General features: G+C 45.4%; 1 protein-coding gene across 2 annotated transcripts in view; it reads left to right on the forward strand.

Annotated features, from left to right (window-relative positions):
* Positions 1-12,137, forward strand: part of Armc8 (armadillo repeat containing 8) — a 39,536-nt gene that overhangs the window by 10,527 nt on the left and 16,872 nt on the right. Inside the window, exons 5-11 of one of the 2 annotated variants that reach the window (XM_013034691.1) lie at positions 154-246; positions 1,232-1,312; positions 3,326-3,401; positions 3,499-3,589; positions 5,706-5,766; positions 6,403-6,603; positions 10,193-10,288. In XM_013034691.1, the coding sequence (XP_012890145.1) occupies positions 154-246; positions 1,232-1,312; positions 3,326-3,401; positions 3,499-3,589; positions 5,706-5,766; positions 6,403-6,603; positions 10,193-10,288 (699 nt within the window). The remainder of the gene's footprint in view (positions 1-153; positions 247-1,231; positions 1,313-3,325; positions 3,402-3,498; positions 3,590-5,705; positions 5,767-6,402; positions 6,604-10,192; positions 10,289-12,137) is intronic. The other variant, XM_013034690.1, reaches the window with a different exon arrangement.

A 12,137-nucleotide genomic window follows, 5' to 3' on the forward strand; every position in this document is an offset into this window, starting at 1 on the left:
TCCTTGGTTTTTGCATGAGCAGATGGCCATCTTATTTTCCCTTCACCTCATCCCCTAAACAGACTTGTTTGACTGCCCATAAGATATGAGTTGAAGTATACCTACGAAGGGTGTATGCGCAGTACCTAAGTTCCTCGTTACTGTCCTCTCCAGGATGCCACAGTAATACCACACCTCATGGCGCTGCTGAGCAGGTCCCGCTACACCCAGGAGTATATCTGTCAGATCTTCTCACACTGCTGCAAAGTAAGAACCATACCAGTGTTCTCCATAATGGGAGATCTTACATGTTGTTCTGAGATACGTGCCTTGTTTCTGTGTTCTTCCAGAGATGAGAGTACATATACAAGTGCAATTGTAGGTATGTGTGTATGCCAGTCTTGAACTCAGGACCTAGGCACGATCCTGAGCTCTTTTGCTCAAGGCTGGCACTCTCCCACTTGAGCCACAGCTCTACTTCGAACTTCTTTTTGCTGATTAATTGGAGCTAAGAGTCTCAACAGAGTTTCCTGGCCAGATAACTAGCCTGCCTTTTCATGGTATGTTTTGTTCTCTTCTGATTAAAGTCATTTGACATCTTCCCTGCCCTGGCTTCAGTAGACTTCTCATGGATGCCTTGAATGAGATTGGCCATAAAATACATTAGAATTGTGGCACCATTAAAGCTTTACATGAACACTTCACTTCTGCCACTTGGAAGATCGTTGTGACATTGATGAGTACAGAATAGTTGATGAAAAATAAAATATTTTTATTTTCCTACCTCCATAACTTCCTATTCTAAGAAGTACCTATTTTCGAAGGAAAAGTGAGAAGAAGCACATTCCCATCATAGTTACAGAGTGTTGTAGGCCTGAATGTCCGGGTGTGGTGTGGTTGGTGAGGGTCTCTTGCAGTTGGTTCGCGATCTCTCTGACGAAGCCCATCAGACTCCAGTTCGAAGAATGGCAGCACCGCTGTCTGGTCTCCCAGGCCTAGGGCCGGGTTGTGCCCATGAAGCGCCGAGTTCACAGCACTCTGGCTCCAATGGGCTCTGTGCAGTGACTGCCGAGGACTAGCTTCTCGGCCTCCTGCTCTCCCCTTCAGGACTAAAACAAGGTCCACTCTGCTCTTTTGGGGTTGACTTTTTCTAGGGGTAACTGAGAACTCTATGCAGTCATAAATGCAGTCTTTCTTCATGGAACGAAACATGACTTTGGTTAACGTGTTGTATTCTCCCTTCTTCTTACAGGGGCCAGATCATCAAACAATTTTATTTAACCACGGCGCAGTTCAGAACATTGCTCACCTACTCACCTCACTCTCCTACAAAGTAAGATGGCAAAACTCATGGCCAGATTTTTTTTTCTCCCCTGGTTTTGGTTGTAGAGACAGAGGCCCCCACGTTGTCCCACTTCATGATGGAGGTGGGTCAGGAGTGCTTTATCAGGAACTGTTACAGAGTGCTGGCTCACCTAGAGACTGTGTTTTTGTGTTTGTTTGTTTGTTTGTTTTTTAAATGTGCCCCTTCCTCTCCATCTTCTCAAGATGCTGTTCTTTGCATTGCTTTTGCTTTTCATTGATTGCATGGTATTTTCATATCTCCTTGATTTCGGCTTCAGTACTGAATCTTCTGCTTCAGCAGGTACTTTCTAGAATGTACTAGAAGCTGCGGCTGCCTGGAGCAGTGAAGACACAAGAGCTTATACTTCAAACATTTATGGGGCCACAGCAACTTAAACTTGCAGCATACATCTGCATTGAACAATGTGTTGTTTCATATTTTGACTGAAGATCAAAGTCTGCACATCACTAGGGGTTTGGGGGTGTTAGTTTTTGTCAGTCATGGGGCTGGAACCCCCAGGCTCTGGGCACTGCTCCTGAGTTCTTTTTGTTCAAGGCAAGCGCTCTATCACTTTGAGCCACAGCACCACTTGTGCTTTTCTGGTGGTTCATTGGAGATAAGAGTCTCACAGACTTGCCTGCCAGGCCTGGCTTTCAACCGCAGTCCTCAGATCTCAGCATCCTGACTAGGATTACAGGCATGAGCCACCAGCACCCGGCCTGCACATTTCCTTCTTTCTTTCTTTTTTTTCCTGGCTTCTCTGCAGCCCCACAACTTACTGTCTGGCATTGACTTAACACCGGCCACTCAGGGTTGCCCATCCAGTCCGTGGTAGCAAATTCTGGGCTGATCTTGTTCTGTCCTGTTAGAAGCCCATGTGGCAGAACAGAGAGGAAGCCAGGTTTGTTTCTTACTCGCATTGAATCCAGTTCAGTTTGTAGGGCCTGCCCACCTCAGCCTTTCTCCTTGTGACTCCCAGGGCTCCCCGCGGTAGGAATGGGGAAGAGCCAGCTGGAATGGAGCTGCTGGCAGGGAAGGTCACATGTAGTGACCCAGAACCTAGCAGTACTTGCACAGCAGGAAGCAGTTGCTCCCTGTGCTTTTCTGGGCTCCTCCTCCATCTCTCCTCCTTCCCGCCACACATCCTAAGACTCAGAGGCTGGGAAGGTGGAGCTCATGGGAAGGTTTGCGCCTAGTCACATTGCATTAGCAGAGTCTGCTTCCCCCTCTGGGCACCTGCTAGTGCTGCAGGGCACTGGTCAGATGAGGGGCGAGTCTTCTTCATGCCCAGGTCCCTCCCCTCCTCCTCCGGGTGCCTGCAGGCAGCCTGAGGTTATGTGAAGGCTCCGCCTCGGAAGTGAGGGTGAGGTGCTTTGGTGGAAACAGCACGGCCCTTGGGCACCTTGTACTTTCATGGGAGTCAAGAGACTGGGCCCTGCACCAGCCCAGACCATAGCGTTCTTACAGCTGTAGGAGCGCTCTCTCGCCCTGTGTGCTTTCCCTTCTCTACCCAGTACATTGGAAAGAGAACTTTTTTTTTTCCTTCTTTTAATTTGCCTCCCTTCACATTTCTGATTTGGGTTTAGAAGAAATAGAAGCATCCACTTGAGAGAGCTTGCCACTTGCTATTAAGCCTATTAAGATATTTAAAAATCTAAAGAAAAAAATATGTAAAAATCTAAGAAATGTATTTTATATGATAGTGTTTTATTAAAACATTAATTTTGGCTCTTATTCTGCTCTTCAAATACACGGGTGGTACTGTGATTCCCCATGCCTTCGTTCAGTTTAGTTCATTTTTTTCCCCCCAGTGTTAGCGATTGAACCCAGGCCCTCAAACACACAAGGCAAACACTGTAGCCTGGAGCTGTGCCCTCAGCCCATCCTCAGTATTTTAAGCAGAATTAAGTAATTATTTCTTCAAGAGAGGAGCTAACCTTAAAGTCATATTGGAAGAATTAAAGTTAGCCTACCTTCTGTTTGTCCAATTGTTCTTTACAGGTTCGAATGCAAGCACTGAAATGCTTCTCCGTGTTAGCTTTTGAAAACCCCCAGGTATCAATGACTCTGGTAAACGGTAGGCTGGAACTTTCCATGGCCCCTTCATGATTTACTTCACCCACTTTGTGCATTTTGAGCGTTGCCCTCATTGCTGCTGTTTGTGTCATTTCCAGTGTTGGTTGATGGAGAGTTGTTGCCGCAGATCTTTGTGAAGATGTTGCAGAGGGATAAGCCCATCGAGATGCAGCTCACATCTGCCAAATGGTAACTGTCAGAGCCGCGCGGCGGAATGGCCTCCTTTGTCAGTGCCCTCCCCCCCCGCCCTCCTCTCCCCCCGTCCCCACATCTGTGGGGGCATTGTGAACTCCTTTATTACCAGTACTGTGCTGTATAGGAAGTCTCTTTATAGCTGAGACGGCAGAACATACCTTATTATAGCCTCAGCTACTCTCCTTCCTCGTCTCTCAGTTCACATGAATGCAGAATTCGATCATGGAGAATCAGTGTCCTCTTTCAGCACTAAGCCAGGAAAATCCAGAGATCTAGGAACTGGAGTTGAGATGTACATACATGTGCACACATTCTGACATACGAACCTCTAGCACCTGTGGTACAGCGCTCTGCTAACTCAACTATTGAGTTTTATATTCAAGAGAATGGGGGCTTGTCTGTGAACCACAGTGCCTTCTGGGTCAGTTACTTGTATTATGTTTCTGTTTCCTGTTTCTGTCTCAACCTCAAAATGAGCACTTCATTATTAGCAAGGTAAAGTTTTCCTGTCAGTAGCTAAAATGACAATAACAAGCCGTATGATAATGTAAGCAACACAAGACAAAAACAGATGATAGAATTGTTTCTAGCTTTTTATAAAACCCAAACATGGGATGTGTTAGCCATCCTTCCCCCTCCTCCCACATTACCAAGGACTTGAACACAAAAGTGACACTAATTTGAATCTCTGAAGTACTCATCTTTCTACAAATTATTTTTATTTTTTACTCAGAAGTAAATTTATTTTCAAAAATAAAAATATGGGGCTTGGGAAAGTGGTTCAGTTGTAGAGTACTTGCCTTGCATGCATGAGGCCATGAGTTCGATTCCTCAGCACCACATAAGCAGAAAAAAACTGGAAGTGGCGCTGTAGCTCAAGTAGAGTGCTTGGGACAGCACCCACACCCAGAGTTTAGGCCCCACAGCTGACAAAAAAAAAAGAAAAAGAATAGTGAGAACCAGTTCATTGACTTTATCTCTAAAGCTGTGACTGTTAACGTTCAAATAGCTAATTTCTGATGGATCACTGTGTTTAATCAAATGCAAGCCTTCTCTTCTGTGATTGTCTTCTGCTGCTGGAGTTAGAATATCCCACTTAAACTGAGACGCTTTGTTAATCTCATATTTTATTTTTAACATTTCTTCCCTTTTATGATAGAAAATTCAATGACAAAACATACAGAGAAAATTACTTCCCTTAAAAAAAGTAAGTCAACACATGCTTAGCACCTAGCTTCAAAATATATGTGTTTGTTAGGCTGTTTGTTTTTAAGATAGGGTAACACTGTGTAGCCTGAGCTAGCCCAAAATTGGGAATCCTGCCTCTTGAGTATCTTAGATTACAAGCATGCATTACCAGGTCTAGCCCAATTTTGTAGATATTAAATATACATATGTATTTATGCCCGCACTGGTCATGCCTGTAATCCTAGCTATGCAGGGGGCTGATATCAGGATCATGGTTCGAAGCCAGACCAGGCAGGAAAGTTCATGAGAGGCTTAACCACTCCCAACACAGAAGTGGCACTGTGGCTAAACATGGTAGAATGCTAGCCTTGAGCAGAAAAGCTCAGGTACAATGCCCAAGCCCTGAGTTCAAGCCCCACTACTGGTAATGTATGTATTTAAATTTACATAAAATATAAAAATATACATGTACTGTATATATTTATATTTATAATATTTAATATACATCTCTGGCATACTGTTTTTGAATCTTTTCTAGTTTTATTACTGAGCTGAAGCCGAAAACTTTTCCCTCCAAATAAATGACACTATTTATTATTTTCACAAAATCTTAAAAAGACAAAACTTTTTTTTTTTTTTTTGTCGGTCGTGGGGCTTGAATTCTGGGCCTGAGTGCTGTCCGTCAGCTCTTCAGCTCAAGGCAAGCGCTCTACCACTTGAGCTACAGCGCCACTTCCGGTTTTCTGGTGGTTTATTGGAGACGGTCTTACGTGCCCAGGCTGGCTTTGAACTGCAATCCTCAGATCTCAGCCTCCTGAGTAGCTAGGATTACAGGCGTGAGCCACCAGCGCCCGGCGACAAAGCATTTTTCTAAAAAAGTTTTAAACCTGAAGTAAAGACTTACTCTGTCATTTTATTCCAGTTTAACTTACATGTGCAGAGCTGGAGCAATTCGGACTGATGACAGCTGCATTGTACTGAAGGTAAGCTAATTAATTCATTCACTCTAAACCCATGAAATCAGGGCTAGGAAGGTGGCTCAGTGGTCAAGTGCTTGCCTCACATGCTTGAGGCCCTGGGTTCGATTCCTCAGCACCACATAAACAGAAAAGGCCTGAAGTGGTGCTGTGGCTCAAGTGGTAGAGCACTCACCTTGAGCTGAAGAGCTGAGGGACAGTGCCCAGGCCCAGAGGTCAATCAAGCCCCATGACTGGCAAAAAAAAAAAAAAAAAAAAAAGTCTCACAGATTTTACTGGATTTTCCTTCCTGCTAGCTGGCTTTGAACCGTGATCCTCAGATCTCAGCTTCCTGAGTAGCTAGGATGACAGGTGTGAACCACCGGTGCCTGGCTCTGCTCACTTGTAAGCAGAGTTTCTGTTAATATACCTTGTAGAAGCAGTTTCCCTGTACCAGCACACACCGGCGATTAACCTATACACTGCATTTTGTTTGTTTTTGCATTGAAGAGAACCTTTTATTCTCTGAAAGCCAATCGAGGAAGTACTTGATTTCACATGACTCTCAGTAATATCCATTGAGTCAGTGAAGTTTCTACATGCTCTTGATCAAACTTTTGCCTTTCCTCAAAAGCCAATCATTGCTCTCTGCCTGTATTTCAGACATTGCCTTGTTTGGTTCGAATGTGCAGTAAGGAAAGACTACTGGAGGAGAGGGTGGAGGGAGCGGAGACACTGGCCTATCTGATTGAGCCCGACGTAGAACTGCAGAGGATCGCCAGCATAACTGACCACCTCATTGCCATGCTGGCCGACTACTTCAAGTACCCCAGCTCCGTGAGTGCCATCACCGACATTAAACGGGTGTGTTCTCTTTCCTGTTCAGCAGCCACGACGGGGGATTCTACTTTTCCATACTGCTCTCACTTTTTAACAGTTTCTAGTTATAGCTCAAACCCACCCTCACTCCCCCTCACTTTTTTTTTTTTTTTTTTGCCGATCCGGGGGCTTGAACTCTGGGCCTGGGCACTGTCAGTGAGCTCTTCAGCTCAAGGCTAGCATTCTACCACTTGAGCCACAACATCACTTCCGTCTTTTTTTATGATTAATTGGAGATTAGAGGCTCATGGATTGCCTTTGCTCCGGCTGGCTTCGAACTGTGATCCTCAGATCTCAGCCTCCTATGTAGCTAGGATGACAGGCGTGAGCCACCGGTGCCCAGCTAGCCTGTTTAAATAAAGAGGTCTTTTTAGCTTTGTTCACAGAGATGATACTGCTTTTTGCTTTTTGCCATTTCCTGTCAAGAAAGTTTTTAGGAAGCGCATTAACAGGACAAGGAAACTTGTATTCCTAGCCTGCAAACAAGGCTCTGAAATGGAGTCTCCACTGCATACAGACTCCGACGATGTCCCAGAATCAGCTCTGCGGCTTCATTCTCTGCCTTTTGGTCAAGGGTGATCTTTTGTACTGTGAACTGAGTGGCCTCGTCTTACCCTCCGCCCTCCGTCTTTCCTGCCACCCCTTCCCACCTTCCCTCTCTCTGCTCACACAGTGCTTTAGGCCTGCCAGAGGCGAATGACGAAAGTGCCATTTGACCTCTAGCTTGGGACTGTGAAGGACCCAGTCACGCCAGCTTGTTCTGAAATAGAAGTTGTCTAGAATTGAAAGGTATTCCTCTGATTTGTTGCTTCTCAGCCAGTTCTGCTCTGTCCGTTTCTGTAAGAGTGGGAGATTCTGTTAGAAACAGTGCTTAAGAAGGTCATCGCAGAGAGGGTACTGCCTCCTAATGAGTAGCCACTGCTGTTTTGGAATTTCCTTTGGTCCCAGTGTAATTGCTGTCATGACCTCTCCATGGTATGAATTTGAAAACACCTCACCCAGCAGGCCTGCAGTGCTGAAAATACACGATTCACATATGTCCTTTCTCTGTCTCAGTAAGGGCCTGAAATAACCTTTAGCAGCATTGGCATTAGTCATGTCCACCGCCCTGTCTTCAAGTTACAGGTCTGCTCTTGCTCAAGGTCTTCTTTTCCAGGATAAGGGCTCCACTATCCTGAACCAGTGGACTAGTCTGCTTCCCTCAGGCTATTTGTTTACAGTGTGCATGGATATGCAACCGAGTGCTGACTGAGGCTTCCTATTGCACCCTATTGGCTGACCCCTCCAGACCAAGAACATCTGATGTGTCTTCATGTGCAGGCTGTTTGGCAGAGGATAGGTGATCTCTGCTGTGAACGGAGTCTTTCCCTTTCATTTCCTTTATAGTAACATGCTTAAAAAAAAAAAAAATGATCTCCTAATGCTACCTCTAAGCAATAGTTGGTTTTGTTTTGTCATCTTTAATTTTGGTGGCAGATTATCCAGAGGTTTCTTCCTGCCCTAAGTTCAGTCCCCAGTACTGCCAAGTGACTTCATATTGCTGCTAGAATGTAGTGAAGACTTTAAAGGTAGATTCTTCAGAATTTACAAAAAATAAAAGGACCTGTTGGTATAGTGCAAGGCTCCTTCCATAATCCATCAGAAGACATTTTTGGAATAACCTTTAAGAATTGTCTTAAAGGTTTTGGGTGCTGGTGGGTGACACCTGTAATCTTAGCTACTCAGGAGGCTGAGATCTGAGGACCACAGTTCAAAGCCAGCGAAAGGAAAATCTGTGAGACTCTTACCTTCAGTTAACTGCCAGAAAACCAGAAGTGGTGCTGTGGCTTAAAGTGATAGAGTGCTAGCCTTCAGCATACGAGCCCAGGGAGGGCCCCTGAGTTTAAGCCCCATGACCAGCTCCCCCGACCCCCACCCCCAAAATTGTCTCCATAACTACTTCAAATTCGTTTTTATTTTCTATTTGATAGTTTATGGAGTTTTTGTTACTCTACATGATAAGTATCCACTGGATTTAACACATTTTAATCAGTGACAGTTAATTTAAAACTCTTGGTTGATAACGTTATATCACTGACAGTGTTTTTGTTGTTGTTTTGAGCCAGTATGCCAGTTAGTCTCTCAGGAGTTTGAAATGAGTGTCTCAAAATGGTTTAAACAGCACCTAAACCATTGGAGTTTACCAGCACTTTTCTAAGGTAACTCCTTTGGAAAGAGTGTACTCCTAGCCAGATGCTCACGCTTGTCATCAGGAGGCTGAGATCTGAGATCTGCCAGTCTAGGCAGGAAAGTCTGAGAACCTTAACTCCCATTAAACTCCCCAAAAGCTGGAATAGATCTGTGGCTCAAATGGTAGAGCACTAGCCTTGAGCAAAATACCTCAGTGACAGTGCCCAAACCCTGAACTCAACCCCATTTTAAATCATTCATATCAGTATTATACTTTGTATGATGACTGGCTCGTTGTGATTAAAAGTATTTTGAGAGGGTTGGGAAGTTGGCTTAGTGGTAGAGTGTTCGCCTTGCATGCATAAGGCCCTGGGTTCGATTGCTTAGCACCACATAAACAGAAAAGCTGGAAGTGGCATGGTGGCTCAAGTGGTAGAGTGCTTGCCTTGAGCTGAAGAGCTGGGGGACGGACAAGCGCCCAGGCCCAGAGTTCAAGCCCCACAATTGACCAATAAATAAAGTATTCTGAGAGTGTGCTTGGACATCCCTTCTGTGGTAGTTTGTTGAAGCAGTAGGTGTTTGGAAGGACTGTCAAGTTTGGCCATCCATGTGTTTAAATAGCATCTAATGGCTCATGTCAGCTGATCATTTTAATAATGTTCTCAACACAAAAGCAGCTTGGACATAAATCTCAGATAACTGTAATAGTAACTATAGCTAATGTATAACTAATGTATTGTGATCTATCTATCTATATGTAAATCTATATGTATATATTTTTTTTTCTTCTTTTTTTTTTTTTTCTTACCAGTCCTGGGGCTTGAACTCAGGGCCTGGGCACTGTCCCCGAGCTTCTTTTTTGGCTCAAGGCTAGCACTCTACTGCTTGAGCCAGCACCAGTTCCAGCCTTTTGTGTTTATATGATACTAAGGAATGGAACCCAGGGCGTCATACATGCTAGGCAAACACTCTACCACTGAGCCACCTTCCCAGCCCATATTGTGGTGTATTGTTTTGTAAGTTTTCACCCACTTCAGCATTGGCCGTTAGCACTCGTGAAGCCCACGCGCACCTCCTTTTCTGTTGCCCAGGAGCATTTCATGTGGTGTGAGGAGCAAGCATCCCTGTTCCTAGCACTACCCCTGGGAACATGGAGATTTGTGGGGCAGACATTTAGAAGGGCGTTCTCTTATTCTAGTGTCAGTTTGGGGGTTCCCTGTGAGATGCTGGCTGCCAGGGCGCATCCTGCCGATGCAAGCCACGCGTGGCCTCAGGCATGTGTGATAGAACCCAGAGCTAACTGATCACCATCCACACGTTCGTCGTTCCATAGTTGGTCGGTCATTTTGATTGAGAATGCTAGTCGCAGGCAGAGTTGGTCTGAAGGTCCTTTTCTCTCCTGTAGCTGGATCACGACCTAAAGCACGCTCACGAGCTCCGCCAGGCGGCCTTCAAGCTCTACGCCTCCCTGGGCGCCAACGACGAGGACATCCGGAAGAAGGTGAGTGTGGGAGAAGGGCGTCCCCCAGTCCTGACAGCCGGCAGGCAGGGCGTGGCGCCACCCTGAGAGTCCCGAAGAGCTCTAACAGCGACTGTGACTAGAATAAAGCAGTGACAAAGGCATAAGTGAAGAAGGAGTGGGACCTGGATCTGGGGGGCGGGGGGCGGGCGTTTGTTGTGAGAGCCTAGAGTTTCATGGCCATGCTGGAATGACAAATAACTGGCCTGCTTTTGTGTGTGCGTGTGTGTGAGTGTGTGTGTGTGTGTGTGTGTGTCATTAATATGGATTATTGTGTTGCACATTCTTGCATGTGTTCTGATAAGAATCACTTCTAGCACTGTGAAGCTTCAGCCACTTTGAAAAGATCTAACACTTAGAATTGTAAATGTTATTTATGGAAATTTCCTTCCAATGCCATGGAGAAGTTCAAATCTCTTATTGTATATTGTTCTCTGATATGTGGCTTAGTTTTTATGTTTGGGGTTTCTTTTTTTGTTTTGTTTGGGGGGGTTGTTTTTGTTTTTTTGTTTTTTTTTGCTACTGTGCAAGTTGAATGTGAATAAAATCTTTGTGGAATGATGGTTTTATGTTTAGTGAGTGGTCATCTGAATTTTCCAGCTCTCCACAAATGTGTCACTGATGTAGGATCCTTGTGCCGCCAGGCTAGTCCAACACTAAACTCGCAATTCTTTCTTTATGAGAAAAGAACTAGGCAGGAAGTAGAGTAGTGATAACGTTCTGACTTGCTCCTTCCACAAGCCAAAAGTTGCTGGAGGTTATCTCTCAAAACATGTCCTTACAGGCTGCTCAAGCCCGTCATAATCTCCAGGGAGCAAAGCCACATAGCAGGTGACAGTATCTGCTGACACCACTGTTGCCTAACTCTCCCCATCTCTACCCCAGTGTTTTTTGTTTTTTTTTAAACAATAGCCACACAGCCGGCACCAGTGGCTCACACCTGTAATCCTAGCTAGTCAGGAGGCTGAGATCTGAGGATCACAGTTCAAAGCCAGCCTGGGCAGGAAAGTCCATGAGACTCTTACCTCCAATGAATCACCAGAAAACCGGAAGTAGTGCTGTGTGGCTCAGTAGTAGAGTGCTCGCCTTGAGCTGAAGAACTGAGGGAGTGTACCCAGGCCTAGGGTTCAAGCCACACGACTGACCAAAAACAACAACAACAACAAAAGCAAAACCAATAGCCACACGGTGTTTGTACTTCGCATCATTCAAAGAAGTTCCTCACGCCCATTGAAAGGGGGCATGTAGAACAACGTTGTTTGTTGAAATCAGTTGGAGGTAAACCATCTTTGAAGTCATGGAGAATAGCAATAAGGTCAGACGCATCAGTTGCTGTCTTGAAATCAGTGCAGAAAAGCACAGCTAACCTGCGAGTGTTCTCCCCATGCCTCAGCCTAGGGCAGCTAGCAAGTTTCTTTTGTTTCTTTTTCCCTTTTTAGGGAGCATTACCACATTACTGCTAAAAATGATCTTTGACACCTCTAAAAGATTTCACTTACAAACCGTTACTTGGAGGCAGAGACGCTAGGCATGCACTATTGCCTGTATATCTAAAGCTGATAGGAGGTTGTGGCCCCTGCTCTGCCCGTTCACTTGAGGTGTGTGGTACGGGAGAAGGAACTCAGTCATAACTGAGCCTGTCCTGGAGTGTATCCCTTACATGCACGTTGGCTTGGGTCCTGGTGGTTACGAAGGCCCTCCAGAGACAGGAGGGGCCTTTCACCTGCTCTTGCTGCTGTAAGGCCAGGTGTGGTATGAATTGGAAGGGAGGAAGAGAGACAAATCAGAACGGGGGGGGGGGAGGGAACAGGATGCACACTTGTACCTCTTT

This window comes from Dipodomys ordii, unplaced genomic scaffold (assembly GCF_000151885.1).
Source record: "Dipodomys ordii isolate 6190 unplaced genomic scaffold, Dord_2.0 Scaffold193, whole genome shotgun sequence".
In the NCBI taxonomy this organism is placed as follows: domain Eukaryota; kingdom Metazoa; phylum Chordata; class Mammalia; order Rodentia; family Heteromyidae; genus Dipodomys; species Dipodomys ordii.